Genomic DNA, 20,967 nt, shown 5'->3' on the forward strand with positions numbered 1-20,967 from the left:
ATACTGGACCAGACCATCTAGTCTGGCATCCTGTCTCAAACAATGGCCAGTTCCAGGTACTTCAGAGGAAGAAGGTGGAAGAAACTCTGTAACAACAGACAATTATATAATCTGCACATAAGAGACGTTTCTTCCCAATTCAGAGCAGTTAGTGGATGATCTATAGGCTGAAGCAGGGTGGGTTTGATCCCTAAATATTTTTAAATGTGTCTGTCTGTGGATGTTCTCGTTATACATATCTCATCCTCTTTGAATCTTACACTGGCTCTTCTCCTCAATCGTATTTTTGTGGCAGTAAGTGCCACAGATTGGCTAGGTGTTGGGTTTTTAAAAAGTCATTTTTGATTTAATATGTTGCCTTTGGATAAGTCTACTCTAGCACTTTTGTCGGTAAAACTTTTCTTGTTCAGGGGAGTGAAAAAAACCCCACCCCTGACCAACATAAGCTTCACCGACAGAAGCGCCGGTGTGGACGGTGCTTTGTCAGTGGGAGATGCTCTCCCGCCGACATAGCTACCGCCGCTCTTTGGGGATCGTTTAATTATGCCGACGGGAGAGCTCTCTCCCATCGGCACAGGGCGGCTACACGGGAGACCTTACAGTGGTGCAGCTGCAGCGGTACAGGTGTGCCATTGTAAGGTCTGTAGTGTAGACATAACCTTTAAATGTCCTTGAATATCCCTTTGTTATTATGTGAGAGGGTGAATAGGAACTGCTGAGACCATCTGTGTCCTACTCATTTTGTTATATCTCTCCTATATCTCTTGTTCCTCTTCTATTGAAACTAATAAGTCCCAGTCTTTTCTATCTTCCTTATACAAGCAACTTTCCTCAGGCTTTGTCTACACTGCACTTTCGTTTGTAAAACTTTTGCCATTCAGGGACGTGAAAAAAACGACAGAAATTCTCCCCAAATGACAGTAGTTTTACTGACGAAAAGTGCCAGTGTGGACAGCGGTTTGTCGGCGGGAGAGCTTTCCCATCGACAAAGCTACCGCCTCTCACTGGGGGTGGATTAATTTTGTTGGCGGGAGAGCTCTCTCCTGCCAACAAAGAGCGGCTGCACTGCGCACCTTTTAGCGGCACGGCTGTAGCGGCACAGCTGTGTCGCTGAAAGGTGTGTAGTGTAGATATAGACTCACAGACTCATAGACTTTAAGGTCAGAAGGGACCATTATGATCATCTGGTCTGACCCCCTGCATGCTGCAGGCCACAGAACCGTCCCTACCCCTTCCCTTGACTCTGCTGTTGAAGTCCCCAAATCCTGTGGCTTGGTGACTTCAATTGGCAGAGAACCCTCCTGCTAGTGATCCCCGCCCCATGCTGCGGAGGAAGGCGAAAAACCTCCAGGGCCTCTGCCAATCTACCCTGGAGGAAAATTCCTTCCCGACCCCAGATATGGCGATCAGCAATACCCCGAGCATGTAGACAAGAGTCTCCAGCCTGACCCTTGTTAGCCATTATACTATTTACCTGCCATGGTAAATATATATAGCCTAAACTAATAAGCCCCAGTCTTTTCTATCTTCCTTATACAGACAACTTTTCAGCCTCTCGTCATTTCCACCACTCCTATTTCTGCTATAGCTTTGTGACAGGGAGACCAGTATCCCAAGGGAGGATGTGTTGATTTATGACATGGCATTGTGAGATCTTCAGTTTTATTTTCTCTCATTCTTCCTGCATCTAAATGTTTTGTTTGCTTCTTTTGACGGATGCTGCAGATTGAGCTGTTTGCAGTGACACACACGTCTCTTTCCTGGATGATTACCGTTAACTTACAACCCAGTAAAGTGTATGAATAATTCAGATTATTCCATCCAGTGCGCATAACTTTGCATTGTAAGACTGAATTTTAAGTGTTCAATTCAATCCGAATTTTCTAGTCTTGACTGACCTATATACCTTTGTTATCTGAAACTTTAGCCACCTCATTTCTCTCCCATTATTCCAGATAATAAATATTAAACACCTGTTCTAGTACAGAACCTTGAGATATCCTAGTGATCACTTTCAATATTGAAAATTGACCATCTGTTCCTACTCCTGAGAATCTTTGTCACTCAGCCAAGTTCTTAAGCATGAGTAGTTGCCTCTCACCTCGTGACTATGTAATTTGCTTCTTTGTCATTTTTTTTTATATCTTGTAAACTGGTTCTTTATCCACACAACAGAAGTAAAAATAGTTCAGACACAGACTGTCATTTGCAGCTGAAGCTGTGCCATCTCTACCATGTGTTATTTATGTGGTTTTATAATTCTCTTTAAGTGTAGTTTTAACCAGTTTTCCTTGCACTGAATTAAGGCTCCCAAGCCTATAATTCATAGGATCTCCTCCAGTACTATTTTTCAAGATAGGTATAATGTTTGTTTCCCTGCAGTCTTCTGGTATAAGCTGCTGGTTTTTAGGATATTGCATATTTTTGGTAGTACCTCAGAAGCTAATTCCACTTTCCTGGATTAATACATTCTGGTCCTGGTGACTCGCTGCTCTGTAATTTTTGTTTCAGAACCTCCTCTTTTGATAACTTAATATTTATTACTTGAAAAGAATAGGTAACTCCCCAACATACAAAACTACTCAAGATAGTTAAGTCCCAGGCAGACTGCGAAGAAGTACGAAAGGATCTCTCAAAATTAGGTGACTGGGCAACAAAATGGCAGATGAAATTCAATTTTGATAAATGCAAAGTAATGCACATTGGAAAACATAATCCCAACTATGCATATAAAATAATGGGGTCTGAATTAGCTGTTACCACTCAAGAAAGAGGTTTTGGATTGTGGATAGTTCTCTGAAAACATCCACTCAATGTGCAGCAGCCGTCAAAAAAGCGAACAGAATGTTGGGCATCGTTAAGAAAGGGATAGATAATAAGACAGAAATTATCATATCGCCTCTATATAAATCCATGGTACGCCCACATCTTGAATACGGTGTGCAGATGTGGTTGCCCCATCTCAAAAAAGATATATTGGAATTGGAAAAGGTTCAGAAAAGGGCAACAAAAATTATTAGGGGTATAGAACGGCTTCCATATGAGGAGAAATTAATAAGATTGGGACTTTTCAGCTTGGAAAAGAGATGACTAAGGGGGGATATGATTGAGGTCTATAAAATCGTGACTGGTGTAGAGAAAGTAAATAAGGAAGTGTTATTTACTCCTTCTCATAACACGAGAACTAGGGGTCACCAAATGAAATTAATAGCCAGCAGGTTTAAAATAAACATAAGGAAGTATTTCTTCACACAATGCACAGTCAACCTGTGGAACTCTTTGCCAGAGGAAGTTGTGAAGGCGAAGACTATAACAGGGTTCAAAAAAGAACTAGATAAATTCATGGAGGATAGGTCCATCAATGGCTATTAGCCAGGATGGGCAGGGATGGTGTCCCTAGCCTCTGTTTGCTAGAGGCTGGGAATGAGCGACAGGGAAAGGATCACTTGATGATAACCTGTTCTGTTCATTCCCTCTGGGGTACCCAGCATCGGCCACTGTCGGAAGACAGGATACTGGGCTAGATGGACCTTTGGTCTGACCCAGTATTGCCGTTCTTATGTTCTTAACGTCATCTGTGGTGAAGACTGATGTAAAATAAATCCTTTAGCTTGTCTGCAATATTCCTAACCCCTTAATTGCTTTCTTTACCTCTGGTGGTCAACAAGACTTCTAATACACTTCAAGAATTTCTTGTTCTTATGTCTCTGGGTGTTTGCTCTTCAAATTCCCTATTAGTCCTCTGACTTTCCATTTTAGCTGTTATAGTTTACGTTCTCTTTTTCCATTGCTTCACTTGGGCTGGATATCCACCTTTAGAAGGTAACCTGTTTGGCTCAGATAACCTCTCCAACCTTACCAATTAAGCATGTTGTTTATTCTTCTCTTGCCTCCTTTTCAGTGAGAGATCCACATGCCTCTTGTGGTTATGGTTGTAGAATTTGTTTACATGCTCAAACCGTGTTTTTTTTAATTCCTTCATTTTGGCTTTAAAAAGAACCACAGCTAGTCAATAGGATCATACATTCCATCTTCCTAAAGTTTTACGATCCCTTCCCTGAGGATGTTGATTTTACTAATAGTTAAATAATATAATTGCCACTTCAAGTAATCTGCGGTCCTGTGTGTTGCTTAGGCCTAATGGAAGAATAGCCTCTCCTCTTTTGGTGTAAAACTAACTGTTCCAAGAAGCAATCATTTGTAATGTTGATCAGTTGCTTCTTTAATTCTTGTTCCAGTGTGACAGATGTGACACATATGCATAACTGAAGTCACCCGTTATCGCTGTATTGTTGGAGATGGTTGCCTCTCTGGTCTCCTACAACAGTATGCTCTCCCTTTTCCTCATCAGGAGGCCACTAGTATATGTGAATTGTTAGGACTTGGGGTTGGTAGGTCCTGTCAGTTCAAAACATTTCTTTTTCATTTCTATTAAATCTGCTAGGTGCTACTCCCCACCTTTGACCTGACCTGTCCTTCCTATATAGTTTAGGGTTCCACTGGCTGGCCTTAATCATTCTCTGCCGTTCAAACCTCTTCCGTGGAGGTTGGTAAAATATGCTGCTTACGCTTTTCAGATGAAGTAGTAACTGAGGCACAAAAAGGTTAAGACCAACACTTTCAAAAGAGGCCACTAATTGGGGGCCCTTCACTATTTACGTAGCCAATTGTAACAGCTTGGGCCTGATTTTTTCAGAGTTACTGAACAATCGTAGTTCTCATTGACTTCAGCTGGAGTTGTGGGTACTTGGCACTTCCAGAAATCAGGTCCCTGGTAGACACCTTGGGTACATCTACACTGATATGGGCTTGCAGGGCTGGTGCTACAAGGCTCCTTTAGCAGTGTAGATGGTCCCGCTTGGGCTAGAGACCAGGCTCTGAGACCCGGGAAGGGGAGAGGGTCTCAGAGCCCAGGTTCCCACTTGAGCGGGAATGAATAAACATCTATTTTTAGCCTCAGAGTGTGAGCCACACAAGGCCAAGTCTGCTGCTCAGGCTCTGAGACTTGTTGCCATGGGGTTTATTTTGCAGTGCAGATGTATCCTTGAGACCGAGTTAGACTCTGAATGTCAGCAGCCTTGTGGCCTGTGGTTTGCACAAGGTCACACAAAGTTTATGGCAGATCTGAGAACAGAACCAAGATCACTGCATTAATAGACCCATAGCTGATCCACCAGATGACATTGCTTGAGCAAAAGCACTTCACATGTGAGTGGTTGGATATGCTGTCTATAAAGTGGGGCTATTTGTGTCTGTTCGTCAACTGCTTTGAGATCTACAAGTGGGAGAGCTAAGCGTGAAGGGCATGTGGCTGATCTGTAATAACTTCTCAATACTACAAATGAGCTGAAAGAACAAGGAGTACTTGTGGCACCTTAGAGACTAACAAATTTATTTGGGCATAGGCTTTCGTGGGTAAAACCCACTTCATCAGATGCAGGGAGAATCATAGAATATCAGGGTTAGAAGGGACCTCAGGAGGTCATCTAGTCCAACCCCCTGCTCAAAGCAGGTCTAATCCCCAAACAGATTTTTACCCCAGTACCCTAAGTGGCCCCCTCAAGGATTGAACTCATAACCCTGGGTTTAGTAGGCCAATGCTCAAACCACTGAGCTATATGTCCCCCCTACACTCTCCTGATTGCAGTGGAGTGGAAAATACAGTAGGCAGAAATACACTTCTACCTCAATATAACGCTGTCCTCGGGAGCCAAAAATCGTACCGCATTATATTGAACTTGCTTTGATCCACCGGAGTGCGCAGCCCCGCCCCTCCGGAGCACTGCTTTACCGCGTTATAGCCAAATTCGTGTTGTATCGGGTGGTGTTATATTGAGGTAGCGGTGTATATACACAATACAAGAAAAGATGGGAGTTGCCTTACCAAGTGGGGGGTCAGTTCTACCACCGCTACCACTCTGAAACCTGTCACAGATGAGCTGGTTAGTGGGATAGTTACTGTGGGGCTATATTGAGTGATTGGATTGTTCACTGTATGCTTGAGTGGACTTAATTTAATAGTGGAGCAGGGCTGTTAGGAAACTAGCAGGAAGGCAACCTCCTGGTAAGCATTTCCTAGCTAACCTCCTGGTAAGCATTTCCTAGCTAACCTCCTGGTAAGCATTTCCTAACTAACCTCCTGGTAAGCATTTCCTAACTAACCTCCTGGTAAGCATTTCCTAACTAACCTCCTGGTAAGCATTTCCTAGCTAACCTCCTGGTAAGCATTTCCTAACTAACCTCCTGGTAAGCATTTCAAGGGAGCTAAAAAAACGATGCTTGTGCTATTAAGCTGTGAAGACGTTCTTTCCAAGCACCAGTAAAGTTAAGAGTTTTTGGCCAAGGCTCGGGACTAGCATGTCAGAAGGACACTAAACAGTTAGTCATGCCCTAGAGCAGGGGTCGGCAACCTTTCAGAAGTGCTGTGCCGAGTCTTCATTTAGTCACTCTGATTTAAGGTTTCGAATGCCAGTAATACATGTTAACGTTTTTAGAAGGTCTCTTTCGATAAGTCTAGAACTAAACGATTGTTGTATGTAAAGTAAATAAGTAAATAACATTTTTTAAATGTTTAGGAAGCTTCATTTCAAATTAAATTAAAATGTACGGCCCCCTGGACCAGTGGCCAGGAACCAGGCAGTGTGAGTGCCGCTGAAAATCAGCTCGTGTGCCGCCTTCGGCACCTGTGCCATAGGTTGCCTACCCCTGCTCTAGAGTGAGGGGGATGGCAGGTACCGCCCATCGTGATGATTTTTGTCTATTGGCTGCAACAAAATTCCATTTGCGATTGAATTTGTTTTCTTTCAAATGCAGGATGAACCTGAGCCATTTGGAAATTGTTCATGAAAAGATGTAGGGAGGGAGCGGGAGACCCGTTATAGTCACTAGTCCACTGGTATTAGGCACTCACCAGGGATGTGGGAGACCCAGGTTCAAGTCCTTGCTCTGAATCAGACTTGAACCTGGGTCTCCCTCGTCCCAGGTGAGTGCCCTAACCTCGGGGCTATTGGCTATTCTAGAAGCTTGCTTTCTCTCTGGTTTTGACCAGAAATTCCATCCTGGACCTGAGAAACCTTCCAAAAGAATCGGCATTTTCTGACCAAAAACCCCCAAAATTGTTGAAAAATCTGTTATTCCTTTATCAGATAACATACAAAAATATATACAATGTCTTTGTGTATCAAAAGCAGTCAACTGTTTGATTCTTTTATCAGGTATTCCTTTAACGGGGCGTAGCCCAAGGAAATCTGTGTAGAGCTATGGAGGCTGCACTTGAAACTGTAGGAGATAGCTTGGGGAAAGACTGACTCTCTTTTATGTGTGTGTGGCAGGCAACTGGGATCATTCATGCCGTCCTGGAGAAGTACGGCTCTTATGAGAGCTTTGAAGTGGCCACTGGTGGAAGACTGCTGAGCAAGTGCCAAATCTGGTCTATTATCCGGAAGTACATGCAGAAAGAGGGCTGTGTGGGAGAGGTAATAATTGTCTTCATTTTGTTTATGAACACCTTCACCACAACCACTGCTAGCACAGATCAGTAGGGATAATAGAGAAAAGGAGAGTTGGACTCAAAAGTACGATGTATACTGTGATGGGTTGGATCACAGAAACCCCATTGGAAGCTGCCAACTGATGTGCCAAGACTACTTCTGCCCCTGCTTTCCTTGCCAAGCTCAGGACCCCAGCACCCTGTCTTGCTGAGTCAGACACGCCCGTCTGCTCCAACACAGACCCAGGGTCTGAATTACTTGCCCCAAAGCTGCAGACTTAACTGAAAGCAGCTAAAATAAGTGTTCTTGACTTTAACACTCAGATGCCCAACACCCAATGGGGTCTAAACCCAAGTAAATGCATTTTGCCCTATAAAGCTTATACAGGGTAAACTCATGAATTGTTCGCCCTCTATAACATTGATAGAGAGGTATGCACAGCTGTTTGCCCCACCCCCAGGTATTAATACATACTCTGGGTGAATTAATAAGTAAAAAGTGATTTTATTAGATACAGAAAGTAGGATTTAAGTGGTTCCAAGTAGTAACAGACAGAACAAAGTGAATTACTAAGTAAAATAAAATAAAACACGCAAATCTAAGCCTAATACAGTAATAAAATTGAGAACAGATAATATCTCACCCTGGAAGATGTTTTAATAAGTTTCTTTCACATACTGGACGCCTTCCTAGTCTGGGCACAGTCCTTTCCCCTGGTACAGCCCTTGTTCCAGCTCAAGTGGTAGCTAGGGGATTCCTCATGATGGCTCTCCCTCTTTGTTCTGTTCCACCCCTTTATATATCTTTTGCATAAGGCGAGAATCCTTTGTCCCTCTGGGTTCCTACTCCCCCCCTTCTCAATGGAAACACACCAGGTTAAAGATGGATTTCAGTTCAGGTGACATGATCACATGTCACTGTAAGAGTTCATTACCCACTTGCCAGCACACAGGTATACAGGAAGACTTACAGGTAAAACAGAGCCATCTGCAGTCAATTGTCCTGGTTAATGGGAGTCATCAAGATTCCAAACCACCATTAATGGCCCACACTTTGCATAATTACAATAGGCCCTCAGAGTTCTATTTCATATTTCTAGTTTCCAATACAAGAGTGGTACATTTATACAAATAGGATGATCACACTCAGTAGATTATAAGCTTTGTAGTGATACCTTACAAGAGACCTTTTGCATGAAGCATGTTCCAGTTACAATTTGCATATTTTCATAAAATCATAGAATCATAAAATCATAGAATATCAGGGTTGGAAGAGACCTCAGGAGGTCATCTAGTCCCACCTCCTGCTCAAAGCAGGACCAATCCCCATCTAAATCATCCCAGCCAGGGCTTTGTCAAGCCAGGCCTTAAAAACCTCCAAAGAAGGAGACTCCACCACCTCCCTAGGTAACGCATTCCAGTGCTTCACCACCCTCCTAGTGAAATAGTGTTTCCTAATATCCAACCTGGACCTCCCCCACTGCAACTTGAGACCATTGCTCCTTGTTCTGTCAAATAGAGTGCAATGTCACATATACCGACAAAGCCAAAATTAAACATAGCTATTGATTGAGAGGAAGCAATTTGGGAACCCATGATTCTTAGAACCCAGCAGTGAGAGTGGGTAAGTAAGTATGAGCTTGCAACACGAAGTTGCTGCAAACAAATCGGATGTAATTTTGTGCTGCAGGAGAGTCACCTAGAGTAGCAGGGTTTTAATAGCACTTCTCTATATGGCTCTGATGTCTGCAGCTGGAAATATTGTTTTCACTTCTGAGCACTTCGGAACCAGGAAGATGTTAACAAACTGTAGCACAAACAGTTCTAGGAATGTGGCACAGGAAAGACTCAAGGCATTTTGGCGTAAAAGTGATATCCAGAGTGACTACATAAATCAGACATGTTGATTCCAAAACACAGTGTTACCAAGCTGAGTTTTCACCCTTTGTGGACTAAATCCAGTTCTCGTGGAAACAAGCACTCTTGTCTTGACTACAGTGGAGTTACACCAGAGCACCACTGAGCCCAGTGGCAGCTGTAAAACATGTGCAAAAAAAATACACATTTATCTTAGTTTATACAGCTGCTCCTCTTATTAAATGTGGGAGCCAAAGATCTAACCAAATGTAGCCAATACAGGCCCGTCTTGAGCGCTAGTCATGGCTCGCAGGGTGCAGAAAGCTGCCCTAAAAGGACTGCTGAGGATTCAGCTAGCTCAGCTCTGCGCCACTCCTTCCTGGCCCCATACCGTAGGGGGCACAGATTCACAGATTTTTAAGGACAGAAAGGACCACTGTGGTCATCTCGTCTGATCTGTATAACACAGGCCAGAGAAGTTCCCTGAATTAATTCCTGTTTGATTCCAGGAATTTAGATTTTCTAAAATTAATTCCTGGAATCAAACATCCAATATTAATTAAAACATGTCTAGTGACAGAGAATCCATCACAGCCCATAGTAAGTTGTTCCAATGCTTAATTACTCTCGCTGTTAAACATTTGAGCCTTGATTTCTAGTCTGGGTTTGTCTGGCTTCAGCTTCCAGCCACTGTTATAACTTTATCTGCTAGATTGAAGAACCTTCTATCAAATTTCAGTTCCCTACGTAGGCACTTGGACTGTAATCAAGTCACCCCTGGACCGCTGTTTGGTAAGCTAAATAGACTGAGCTCCTTGCCTATTGCTGTGAGGCATGGTTTCCAATCCTTTAATCATTCTTGTGGGTCTTCTGTGAACCCGCTCTAGTTTTTCAACATTCTTCTTGAATTAGGGACACCAGAACTGAACACAGTATTCCAGCAGCAGTCGCTCCAGTGCTAAATACAAAGGTAAAATAATCTCCTTTTTCCTTCTTGAGAGTCCCCGGTGTACACATCCACGGTTCACATTAGCCCTTTCGGCCACAGTGTCACACTGGGAACTCACGAGCAGGCATGCACCAGCAATCGCCATCAGGGTAAGAGCCCCTTTGGGGCCATTACAGAGCAGGACATATGTATGAGCAGCCCTTACTGCCATAATTTGTGCCGGGATCAGAATCTGCCCTCTGGAAGCCCTGGAATTGGTCATGTACCAAGACGGCATAAAGCTGCTTTTGTCTTTACCCCACTCCGAGTCCTGCACTGAGCACAGCTTGACTGGCCCATTGTAGCCGAGCGTGTATATTGTATCAGACATGCCATATACAAAACCTATGAGGAGCTGCTATCTTTAGGCACCAGGGCCCCCTCAGTGTGATATCTTATGGTCATGTGTTTCATCTGTGATGCTGTAATTAACACCAGTTAGTGGTCAGGCTAGCTAGGGCCTGAGGTCAGTGAGTCACTGTGCTGGAAGCTAGAGAAATGTCGGAGTGTGACAGCTGCAGCGCTGCACGAGACTGCTGGTGTGGGGGGGCAGTGAGCTGCAGCTCATCGTGAATGGATTGGAAATTAGAGAGAAAAGCAACTTCAGCATCAAGGGGCAGGGGCCTAAAAGCACTGCGGGAGGAAACTCATTTCAATAAATACAAGTCTCAGCTGGGGTTTGTTCAGTGGGCTGATTGTTAACTTTAAGACGTGACGTTATGAATGTAATTCATGTTCCAATACGCAGAAGTGACACAACTCACCTAAAAAGATTTTACAGAGCTCTAAATGAAGTAACACCGCTGCATGTGCCCCCAGAGATAACATTGGCGAAGCTTTATCTCACTTCTGTGGGGAAATTCAAACAATTTGTAATATTTTATAAAGAATTTGCAGACCAACAGCAGCGTTTGATTGTGCGGACATCGGCATAGGCTGATTGAAGGGTGTAGCCAGCTGACAGGGTCTGGACGTGCTAGAATTCTTCCTGGTATGACAAGAGTGTTTGCTTCATAGTTGATCAGGCAGTATGTAGCTTGGTGTTGAAGATTTGGGTGTAAGAGGATTTTGGATTAGACATGACTCCCATTCCTCTGTTTGGCACTGGCCAACCATCAAGAATGTGATTGGGCAAGATAAGATTTACTCTCACTCCTTAAAAAGCAACAGAGAGTCCTGTGGCACCTTTAAGACTAACAGATGTCAAAACATATATACTCCAAGCATAGGCGCCAACTCTGTGGGTGCTCCAGGAAAAATTGATGGGCGCTGAGCACCCACGGGCAGCTCCCCGCCCCGCCTCCCCGCCTCTGCCTCCTCCCCTGAGCATGCTGCCGGGACCTGCTTCTCCCCCCTCCCCAGTGCTTGCGCCACGAAACAGCTGTTTCGCGCGGCAAGCCTGGGAGGGAGGGGGGAGGAGGAGGAACGCGGCTGGCTTGGGGAAAGAGATGGGGCCGGGGCGGGGATTTGGGGAGGGGTCCAATAGGGGCAGGGAGGGGCAGGGCCGGAGGGGGGGCACAAGCATCCACCGGCACCAACAAAAGTTGGTGCTTGTGACTCCAAGCTCATTTCTCTGTCCTTGTTCGTCAAAGCAGTGTGTAAAGCCAGGACTCTTAGCACCACTGCATAGACTTCTGCTGTTTGAGCCAAAGAGGTAACGCTTTTACCTAGAAGGTTTCTATCGACTCAACATGAACATCCAACACAAACTGAATCATTGGTTCACTAATCACCCGCACCCTGCCAAAAAAGCAACCAACTCAAAATCAAGCAAGTATCATTCAGCCCCTTTTTCCAGATGGTGAAAATGAGAACAGAGATTCTGCAAGCTCGTGTCCTCTTTGCCAAGATGGGTTTTTAACTGAAGAAGTATGTTTTCATAGCTGCAGAGTTTAGGAGCTCCTCACATCGCTCAGTTCTCTGGCATCCTACTACCCTTCCCTGTGGAATTGGACAGTTAAGGTTGTGAACAGACCATCTGGGATATGCCACTCCGGCAGGGTGTAGGAAGCATACACAGCTTGCAAGGGCTCCGTGGAGTATCTCCTTCTCCCACCCCCCAGTGCAGGCACTGCATTGCTCTGCCTTAGATAGCCCTACACTGGCACCCCTCCAACAGCTGAGGTGGAGTCAGGGTGGAGCCATATTGCCCATTGCTATACCCTGCTGAGGATTCCTGGAAGGCTGCCATAACTTAAAGAAGCCTCCAGGGTTGCCTGAGTTACACCGAGGGTGGGATGGGGAGTGCTCCCAGAACAGATCAGAATCGGGAGGCCACCCTACCTTTGGCCTGGGCCAGGCATGCTGGGTCTCCGCCAGTGGCAGCACAGAATCTCAGCCACACCATTTAATTTAAAACGTTGTAGTGAAAATTCAAGTACTTGAAAGCCAGGAAACAGGGAACTAATGTGGTGCGGACACAATTTCAGTGTCCTCTAGCTGCCTGTCCCCAGCCAGATCCCCCCCCTGCAGTTCTGGGGTCTCCTGTGGAGCTGCATTCAATAGCAGTAGTATATACAGTAAGAAGTGTTGATGAAGCACCACTGATCGTATCTTAGAGACAAAGCCCAGCCTCACCCAACAGCCTGGTCTGACTCCACAGCGATGGACGGCAAGTGGGCTGCAAAGGGGGCTCCTCCCCACCTAGGCTGTGTCTAAACTGAAGTTTGGGCCTGCTGGAACTCAAGGTGATTGGCAGTTAACACCTTTGCAAATGCTAATCTAGACTAAACCAGAGCAAAGTCTGGGTTTAAATCCTGGACCACGCACTTGTGAGTGTCTAGATTAGCATTTGCAAAGCCAGATTGAGTTAGTTACTGGGCGCAATCGCTCCAGTATAGCTGGTGGCAGAGCAGCAGCCCAGCTCTCTCACCTCCCCCACCCGTGCCCTGACCAGTGAGAAGCTGACTGCAGAGAACCCTAATGGCTGCTTGGGCCAAGCAGTGGTAGTGGCTTCCAGAGCAGTGAGGGCGCAGCTCCCATCCTCCCTCTATCCCTGGTCTCTGGGCATCAAGGGATATACTGATCTGGGAAGGCAGAGTACCACGGGTTCCTGCACATCGAGGAGCATTCCACTGGTAAGTCTTTTTGCATTACAATTGATGCTGAGTATTAAAGACTTCCTTCAGGATGGTTCAGGCCATAGATCCTGACCCTGTCTGGCTCTGTTCTGGCTCAGGGCGGAGGTGATGTTGCAAGAGCTCATAGAGACCTCCCCACACTGCCCATGACTCTTCTAGCTGCTCCCACTCCCTGCAGCAAAGGAACTCCTCGCCTATACTGGTGAGTACTGCACTGTTATGAAATACAACTAAAGTGGTCTTTGACGTGGCTTCAGTCAGGTTCCATTCTGCACTGTGCTGGCCTTGCCCATGGAGACAGTTGGTGTATGAGGGACAGGACTGACTGGGTGTGTCTGCCCTGCAGCTGGGAGCGTGCCTCCAAGCCCCCGTAGACAGACTCGAGCTAGCTCTGCTCAAGGCAGCACGCTAAAAATAGCAGTCTGTACACTGCAACATGGGCTAACCACCTGAGCTCAGAGCCGGGCAGGCTTGGACTCAAGCCACCACCTGAGCTGCAACCCTCCTCTCAGCTCCTGAAAGGTGCGGTGGTGAAATATCCTTCCTGTATCAGCCCTGATTGGCTGCTCCTGCCCATAAGGTGGGGCAGTGGGGAAGGCAGCCAGTCAGAGGAGGGTTTCTCTCAGGCAGGGCTGATATTCGTAAGGAGGTGGAGCTTCTTGCAGCATTGCCGACTGGCTCCAGGCTGGCTGAAATCCTGTCACTCGAAATTGTGAGAGCTGGTGACTCTATCAGCCCTGCTTTGTTAACACTTGTGTGATCCTCCCACTGTTCTGTGGTACCTTGGAAAAAATCTCATGTGGCCCAAACTTTCCAGGATAGGGGCCTGAGATAGGGACAGTTCTGTACAGTCTACAGAAAGTAGGGATTCCCCCCTTGGGGACTGATCAGCCAGGACTCCTGACAAAATACACTCAGACATGTTAGTATCTAGAATTGTGTCCTGCGTTCCTAGCCCTCAGCAGTCAGTAACTCCCCAGCACATCTTTATAGGTAGCAGCCACCCCTTTGCTACATACCCAGAACATGGAGTATCAAAGAATGCTTCACTCTTGGCTTTAGCCCCTGGTGGATTGGTCAAAGGAGGTATCTTTGTGCTGTTTGATAACCAAGGTGATTTCAGCTGTAAATATTGCACCCTCAAATGCCACTGATTGTCCAGCTGTTTCTTAAAAACAATGAGGAGTCCGGTGGCACCTTAAAGACTAACAGATTTATTTGGGCATAAGCTTTCGTAACCTCCCTCCAGTCTGATAGTTCATTTTTTAGCACAACCTGTTGTCATTTCCCCTTTAGCCAGCTCCTTAGTCACCTCACAATTCTGTACTAATCACCATCTTCTCCAATTTAACTAATAGTTTCCCACATGGTGCTATGTCAGCGCTTTACTGAAGTCCAGGTATATTAGATTTACTGCATTTCCCTTTGTCTAAAAACTCAGTTATCAAAAAAAGGCATCAGACTAGTCTGGCACGAAGCAGGTAATGAGTTATCTTTACAAGTTCCATTTAAACACCATAGTTTGCATGAACCACATTTGTGTGGAGAAGAGTCGGCTAAGCTAGAGCGGGCTGTAAAGGGCATGAGTATCCTGCAGTTTGTAGGGAAAAATTCAAAGAAGCGTTGTTCTCCTACTCAGAAAGAAATCTTTTCATTTCCTGTGGTGCAGCCCACAAAGGTGGGTTGTTTGAAAGTGGAAAATATGTCACACGGAATAATGTAAATCACAATCTCTTGTATTAGAGCTGATCAGAAATGTTCCAGTAGAATGTTTTTGACAGATTGCCCTCCCATCTCCTCAGGAGCCCACCTGGCCGGCTGCTGGTGCCACCAGAGCTCCCGGGATCCTGGGTCCTTCTGACTCCCTGGGAAGCCAGTTGCCCAGCTACACGGGGAACTTGTCAAAAAAATTGGTTCCTTGTTCCCCACACAGCCCAGCCAGAGCCATCCTGGGCTCACTCAGATAACGAGGATTTTCAGCGGTGCCCTGGGTTTTGTGGAGGAGTCATGCTCTTTGATCTAGGAAAGGTGTGAACTGCAGCTGCTCATCCAACAACAGAGAATTCAGCAGGCAAAGAAGACTGGCACAGAGGTGAGCTCTTGTCCCACCATAGACTGCACGGCCGGGGGAAAGCACTTCTTTTTAGAACAGGAGAACTTTGATCCTGGGTGGGGAGTTTGTATTCTCCTGCACGTTCCCAGGATTTAATGCTCTAAATTCAATCCTCCTTGTTTCCTTCATACAGGGGCAACTGCGAGTGACAAGATAGCACATGTGCACTTTGCCCAGCCCTCCCTGCCAGCGGAGGATTGTGCATTCGTTTATGGCCTGACAATGGAGATCTGCAGGCTGATGAGAGAATGTCATGCTCGTTCCCCCTACAAAAACAGCGGATCATAAGTGTCAGAAATACGGTGTATGTCTGGGCAGTGCACTGGACTCCAGATGGGCAGGAGAGCAGGCTAGGACTGAGTCTGGCATCAGAGTCAACAGCTGCATTGCAGGCACCAAGTTTCCTTAGAAGGTCACTGCTGCTGGCATCGAACTGGGACATCCCTGCATGGGCAGCAGGAGAACAACCTTGGTGATGCAGTGTCCTCTGGCTCCATTCCGTTTAACTCTGGCCGATCTTACCTCAACCTCAGCCCCAGGTGGAACACACCCTCACCATCACACAGACCTGGCATGAGACACTGGGTTATCAAACAGAAACTTGGTGAAATTATGTTAAGATTGCAAAGTGAATCCTTTACAAATCAGGAAATAGCTACAATAAGTTTGCATGTGCACCCTTAACTCGGTCCTCTTGTGCATATACAGTCTAATACACTGCCCTCCACCTTGTCTAACCACTTAGACATGTGCAAAATAAATACAAAGGGGAGTGAAACATTGCCAGATCAGAACTGTCCACTCGCCCCGTGGGAGTGTTTTACAGCCATTTAGCACAGGTGTCAATGATGACATGCAGGGAAGACAGTGGGGGATCAGGCAGTCTTTACCTGTACAACAACATGCTGCTATTTCTGCGGAATCACAGGTTCATTCAAGCCCCGATTCAGGAAAGCATCCCTAGTGAGGGCGGCACTTAAGGACATGCATAAGTCTTATTGCACATGCTTAAAGTGCTGTCCTGAGACACTGCTTTAGTGTGCAGGTTGGACATTGCACAGTGTGAACAGGAAGTTGCTACATTTATTTTTAAGTAACTCAGTAGAGCAGAGATGCACACAGAACACTTGTGGCCAAACCAAACTGAAATCAACGCTTTTTGCTGTGAAAGTTCCAGGCACTATTTTTCACTCTGTCATTCCGCAACCGATGATTTTTAGTCTATTAAATGAGTGCAGCCCAGCCTCGTCACAGCTCACTGTCCTGCCTGCACGCCTGAAGTAGATTATGCTCTCAGCGAGCCTGGTGCAGATTTGAAGCTCATTGACTTTAATGGATTTACTTCAGATTTGTCCTGCCTTAACAAATTTGGATTAGAACAAGTCAGGGATCCATGAGACCCTTGCCTCATTCCCAGAGCCCCATCCATCCTGTGCACTGAATGAGATAGGACTCTTGGGGGAAACAATAGCGTGTGATCATGTAATTAAAGACTGCACTGTAGTACTATAACGCACACGCATACATGGGTCAGAATTAAGGTTACTTGGGCAACCTTAAGTTTGGCATTTCTAAACTTTTGAGTGTTCCACTTTGTAACCTTAAAGTTCTTTTATCTAGATGGTTTGGCTAGCCCAGGGGTCGGCAACCTCTGGCACACGGCTCGCCATGGTAAGCACCATGGTGGGCCGGGCCAGTTTGTTTACTTGCCGCGTTGGCAGGTTCGGCCGATCGTGGCTCCCACTGGCCGCGGTTCACCGTCCCAGGCCAATGGGGACGGCGGGAACCCGTGGCCAGCACATCCCTCGGCCCGCAGCAGGTAAACAAACTGGCCCGGCCCGCCAGGGTGCTTACCCTGGCGAGCTGCGTGCCAGAGGTTGGCGACCCCTGGGCTAGACCAACACAAGAACTCAGAAAGCAAGCCAAGATTGGAATTCATCTCAAAATATCCTATTGGTTAAGGCAGAGTGCCAATTCACACTTGCACATTGAATGAAACCTGGCTCACAGTGTTTTTTGTAGGACTTGGAATTCCACATGCATGTGCAGACCAGCTCTGCTTTGCTGTGAAACACAGAGACTCACAGAGCAGGTGCAAAGAATCATTACAGCCTCATAGCTCAGCTGAATTGAAATTGATTTTTTGCTGGAAAACTGAAAGGCGCTTCTCCTCACTAAGGACTATGGCAAGCTTTGACTTTCCAACCTGAAAAGCTTCACCCCAAAATAAAACTAGTGGAAAGGGGATTTTTAATGGAAATGGTCAGCAACCTTCACTGTAAGTGTCTTGCAGCTCCAGCCATCACTGCAATCCAAAGTGCTGAGTTCACCTGGTGCGTCACTGGGCACTGACATTTGGGACACCCTGGTGGGTTTGCTGTCGGTTCTTTTCATCAGAATATGTTTTACTGTTATCATTCCCTTTGTATCATTCCCAGTGTCTGTCAAACCATTGCTTGTTCAACACGGGATTTCCAATAAATCGCCATTAGTTGAAATAACAACTTTGCCTCTCTAGTTCCTTTCCCCGTCTGACGCGCTCAGTGGTTCCGTGAGCTCACCCACAGAAAGATGTGGACTATCGTGCTGAAAGCGCCAACCCTCATTTACTCAGTTGAGCCAGGCTGTACTGGAGAAACCTGTGGCAAAGAGACCCATAGTCCGTACTGGGCTTTGACCCCACTGCAGCCAGTGGAGCGTACGACAGTGTAAAACAGCTGCCGGTCGAGAGCCAGCCCAAAGAGTGGAAGACCATGCTCTGAAAAATGGCTTTACACAATTGTGCTTGATCCATGTGGCTCCCAGGGCCTCGGTGTGATGGTTTTTTTCAAGTTCCCAGGATTGTCAGTCCCCTTGTTACCCCTCTGCCTGCAAGTCAGAGACTTGCAGGTGCTTAAAGGGATGTCAGTTCCCTGACGCCACTAGCTTGCTAGCCACCCACACAATCTTGGGGCTGTGTCAGCCCTTACTTTGCCTTAACAGTAGGTGAACCCCTTGGAAGCATTCCCCTGTGATATCCAGCCCATCACAGAAATATCAGGTTTGCTATCCCCAAGGGGACTGCGTACACACCAGCTTGTTTGAGTCAACTGAGGATCAGTTCCTATATAACATCACAGCACTGAGATATATTTATAGTGAAAACAAGTTTTTTATCAAAGATAAAGATTTAAGAGATACTGAGTAAGGCTAATTGAAACAGAAAGGTTATATATAAAACAAAACCCATACACGCTTTCTAGAGACTAAACCTAACCTTTACAGCCTAACCACTTGTCTAAAAGGAGCCTTACCTCACTTGTATGTCCTTCACAGTGCTCCCAAGCAGGGCAGGTTGGCATCCTGTTTTCAGGAATGTGATCACTCTGTCCAATTCCTTCCTCAGGTGCAGGATAAAGAGGTGTCCTTTTGCCTTCTCCTTATAACCCCCAAAATTCATTGTTTCGTCCCCAGGGTAAAGGGACTTACAATGCTTCATTTACATGTGACCCGAGGCAGAGAGGTGAACATATAACCTTTGTCTGGCCGAAACCTGTTTCTCAATCCTCCCTTGATTCAGACTTTCTTAGGAATATATTTTTGGTACACACACACACACACACACACACACACACACACACAACATTGTACATGGTATTTGTACATATATGTCACAACAATGTTAATGACCAATGTGACCCTTGCTTTTATTGAAGACCCCACCTGTATGGAGAAATACTATGTAAGCCATGTGCTAGGGGTGGTGAGATTGTGAGGCCTGTGTGATGTTAGGAGTGTGATATAATATCTCATTGGAAGGTGACAGGGCCAGAAAGAGTTAATTACCTCAGACTGACCTGCCCCAGGGCCGAACTGTAGAGACTGGTTAGGAAGATCTGTAAATGAACAGAGCTTTGAAATGCAAGTCTGCATTGTTAGAGATAGAAGGGGAGCTGTTTGCTCAGGGCTTGTGGTATAAGCAAACAAGTCTTGTCTATCGCTATAGCTTTGATTCAAAGATCAAAAAGGAATATTAACATTTAGGAAGGTACTTGAGTGAAATAGTATTATTGTCTCTATGTCTCTTTGAAGGTTGTGGTAACCTGTCTCTGAACTGTGTAATGGGTAAATGACCCTGTGCTAATTGCCATGATGTTTAGGAGAAGGAGACTTAAGCCTATTGTTTTCTCAGGCCCAAAGGCTGCAGGAAATGTATAAAAACCCTGGGACACAATCCTTCTTCATCTCAGATCTACTTTGGGTTTCAAGAGGGGGAAACCTTAAGCCATAAGGATTGAGATCCCTAGTCATTGGAGTCACCCTGAATATGGACATTGGACTATAACCTCTGGACTATTTCTAAAAGAACTTTTGGCAACTACAAGCTCACCTCTGCTATGCATCTGAACCTCAAGAATTGAATTCAAGTCTGTGTATTGATCTTTTCACCAACTCTCTCTCTTTTCTCTTTTAATAAATTGTAGCTTAGTTAATAAGAATTGGCTCTAAGTGTGTATTTTGGGTAAGATCTAAGTTATAATTGGACCTGGGTATGTGGCTGACCCTTTGGGATTGGAAGAACCTTTTCTTTTATATGATGAGATAAGATTTTCAGTCATCATCATCATATCTGACATGTGTGTCTGGATGGAGGCCTGAGGCTGGGCACTTTAAGGGAACTGCGTTGTTTGAACTTCTGAGTAACCAGTGAGGTACTACAGAAGCTGTTCTGTGCTGGTTGGTAAATCTAAGTATTGGAATATCCACCAGCGTTTGGGGTTTGTCTGCCCCGTTTTGTTTGCAGTTCACCCTAATTGAGTGACCTCAGCTGGCTCCCACAGGCAGCATCGTCACAGCCTGTCAGGAGTTGCTGTTACAGAACAGTGAACCCTTTGCCAGTTGGCAGTGAGGGGCTCTTAGGGTCACACTTGGTAGTCTCGTTTTCCCCAAGAAACTGCTTTGCCCTTTATGAAGGTGTTAAAATACCGTGTGCCTGCAGGCTTCAGAGAGCAGCCCCTCCATTGCAGACCCCAGAAAGAAGAGCATAGGAGAGACAAACATTAGCAAGAGCCCAGAGCATCCCACACAAATCTCCTTCGGTCCCCAAACCAATCTTTATAAATGTACCACGAGGGTACGTTCCTCCCTAAGTCCCCAACAGTAAGTCCTGCCATGCTGGTGCCTCATCACAGGCAAGGCCAAAGGGAACTCAGCCTGCAGGTCTCGGCCCTCATTGCTCCTAAACGAGAGATGGAAGACAGTATGGATAAAAGTGGGTCTCAAGGCGGCAGTCCCTGCCTGGGACGTGTTACTGCAGGGGAATCTGCAGGTTTGGGACCATGACACGCACAGTGAATAAGAAATAAATATTAAAGCAGAAGCAAAACTTGAATGAGCAGAGGACTTCCTTCCTGCGGCATTGTGTTGTGGCGCTGGTCTAGGTGTAGCCACTGGCACAAGT

General features: G+C 45.8%; 1 protein-coding gene across 2 annotated transcripts in view; it reads left to right on the plus strand.

The window, feature by feature from the left end:
* The window catches only part of MATCAP1 (microtubule associated tyrosine carboxypeptidase 1), a 49,153-nt gene that overhangs the window by 10,521 nt on the left and 17,665 nt on the right, over nucleotides 1–20,967 (plus strand). For both annotated transcript variants that reach the window (XM_054049094.1, XM_054049095.1), the window contains exon 3: nucleotides 7,332–7,475. In XM_054049094.1, the coding sequence (XP_053905069.1) occupies nucleotides 7,332–7,475 (144 nt within the window). The remainder of the gene's footprint in view (nucleotides 1–7,331; nucleotides 7,476–20,967) is intronic.

Source organism: Malaclemys terrapin, chromosome 14 (assembly GCF_027887155.1).
Source record: "Malaclemys terrapin pileata isolate rMalTer1 chromosome 14, rMalTer1.hap1, whole genome shotgun sequence".
In the NCBI taxonomy this organism is placed as follows: Eukaryota; Metazoa; Chordata; order Testudines; family Emydidae; genus Malaclemys; species Malaclemys terrapin.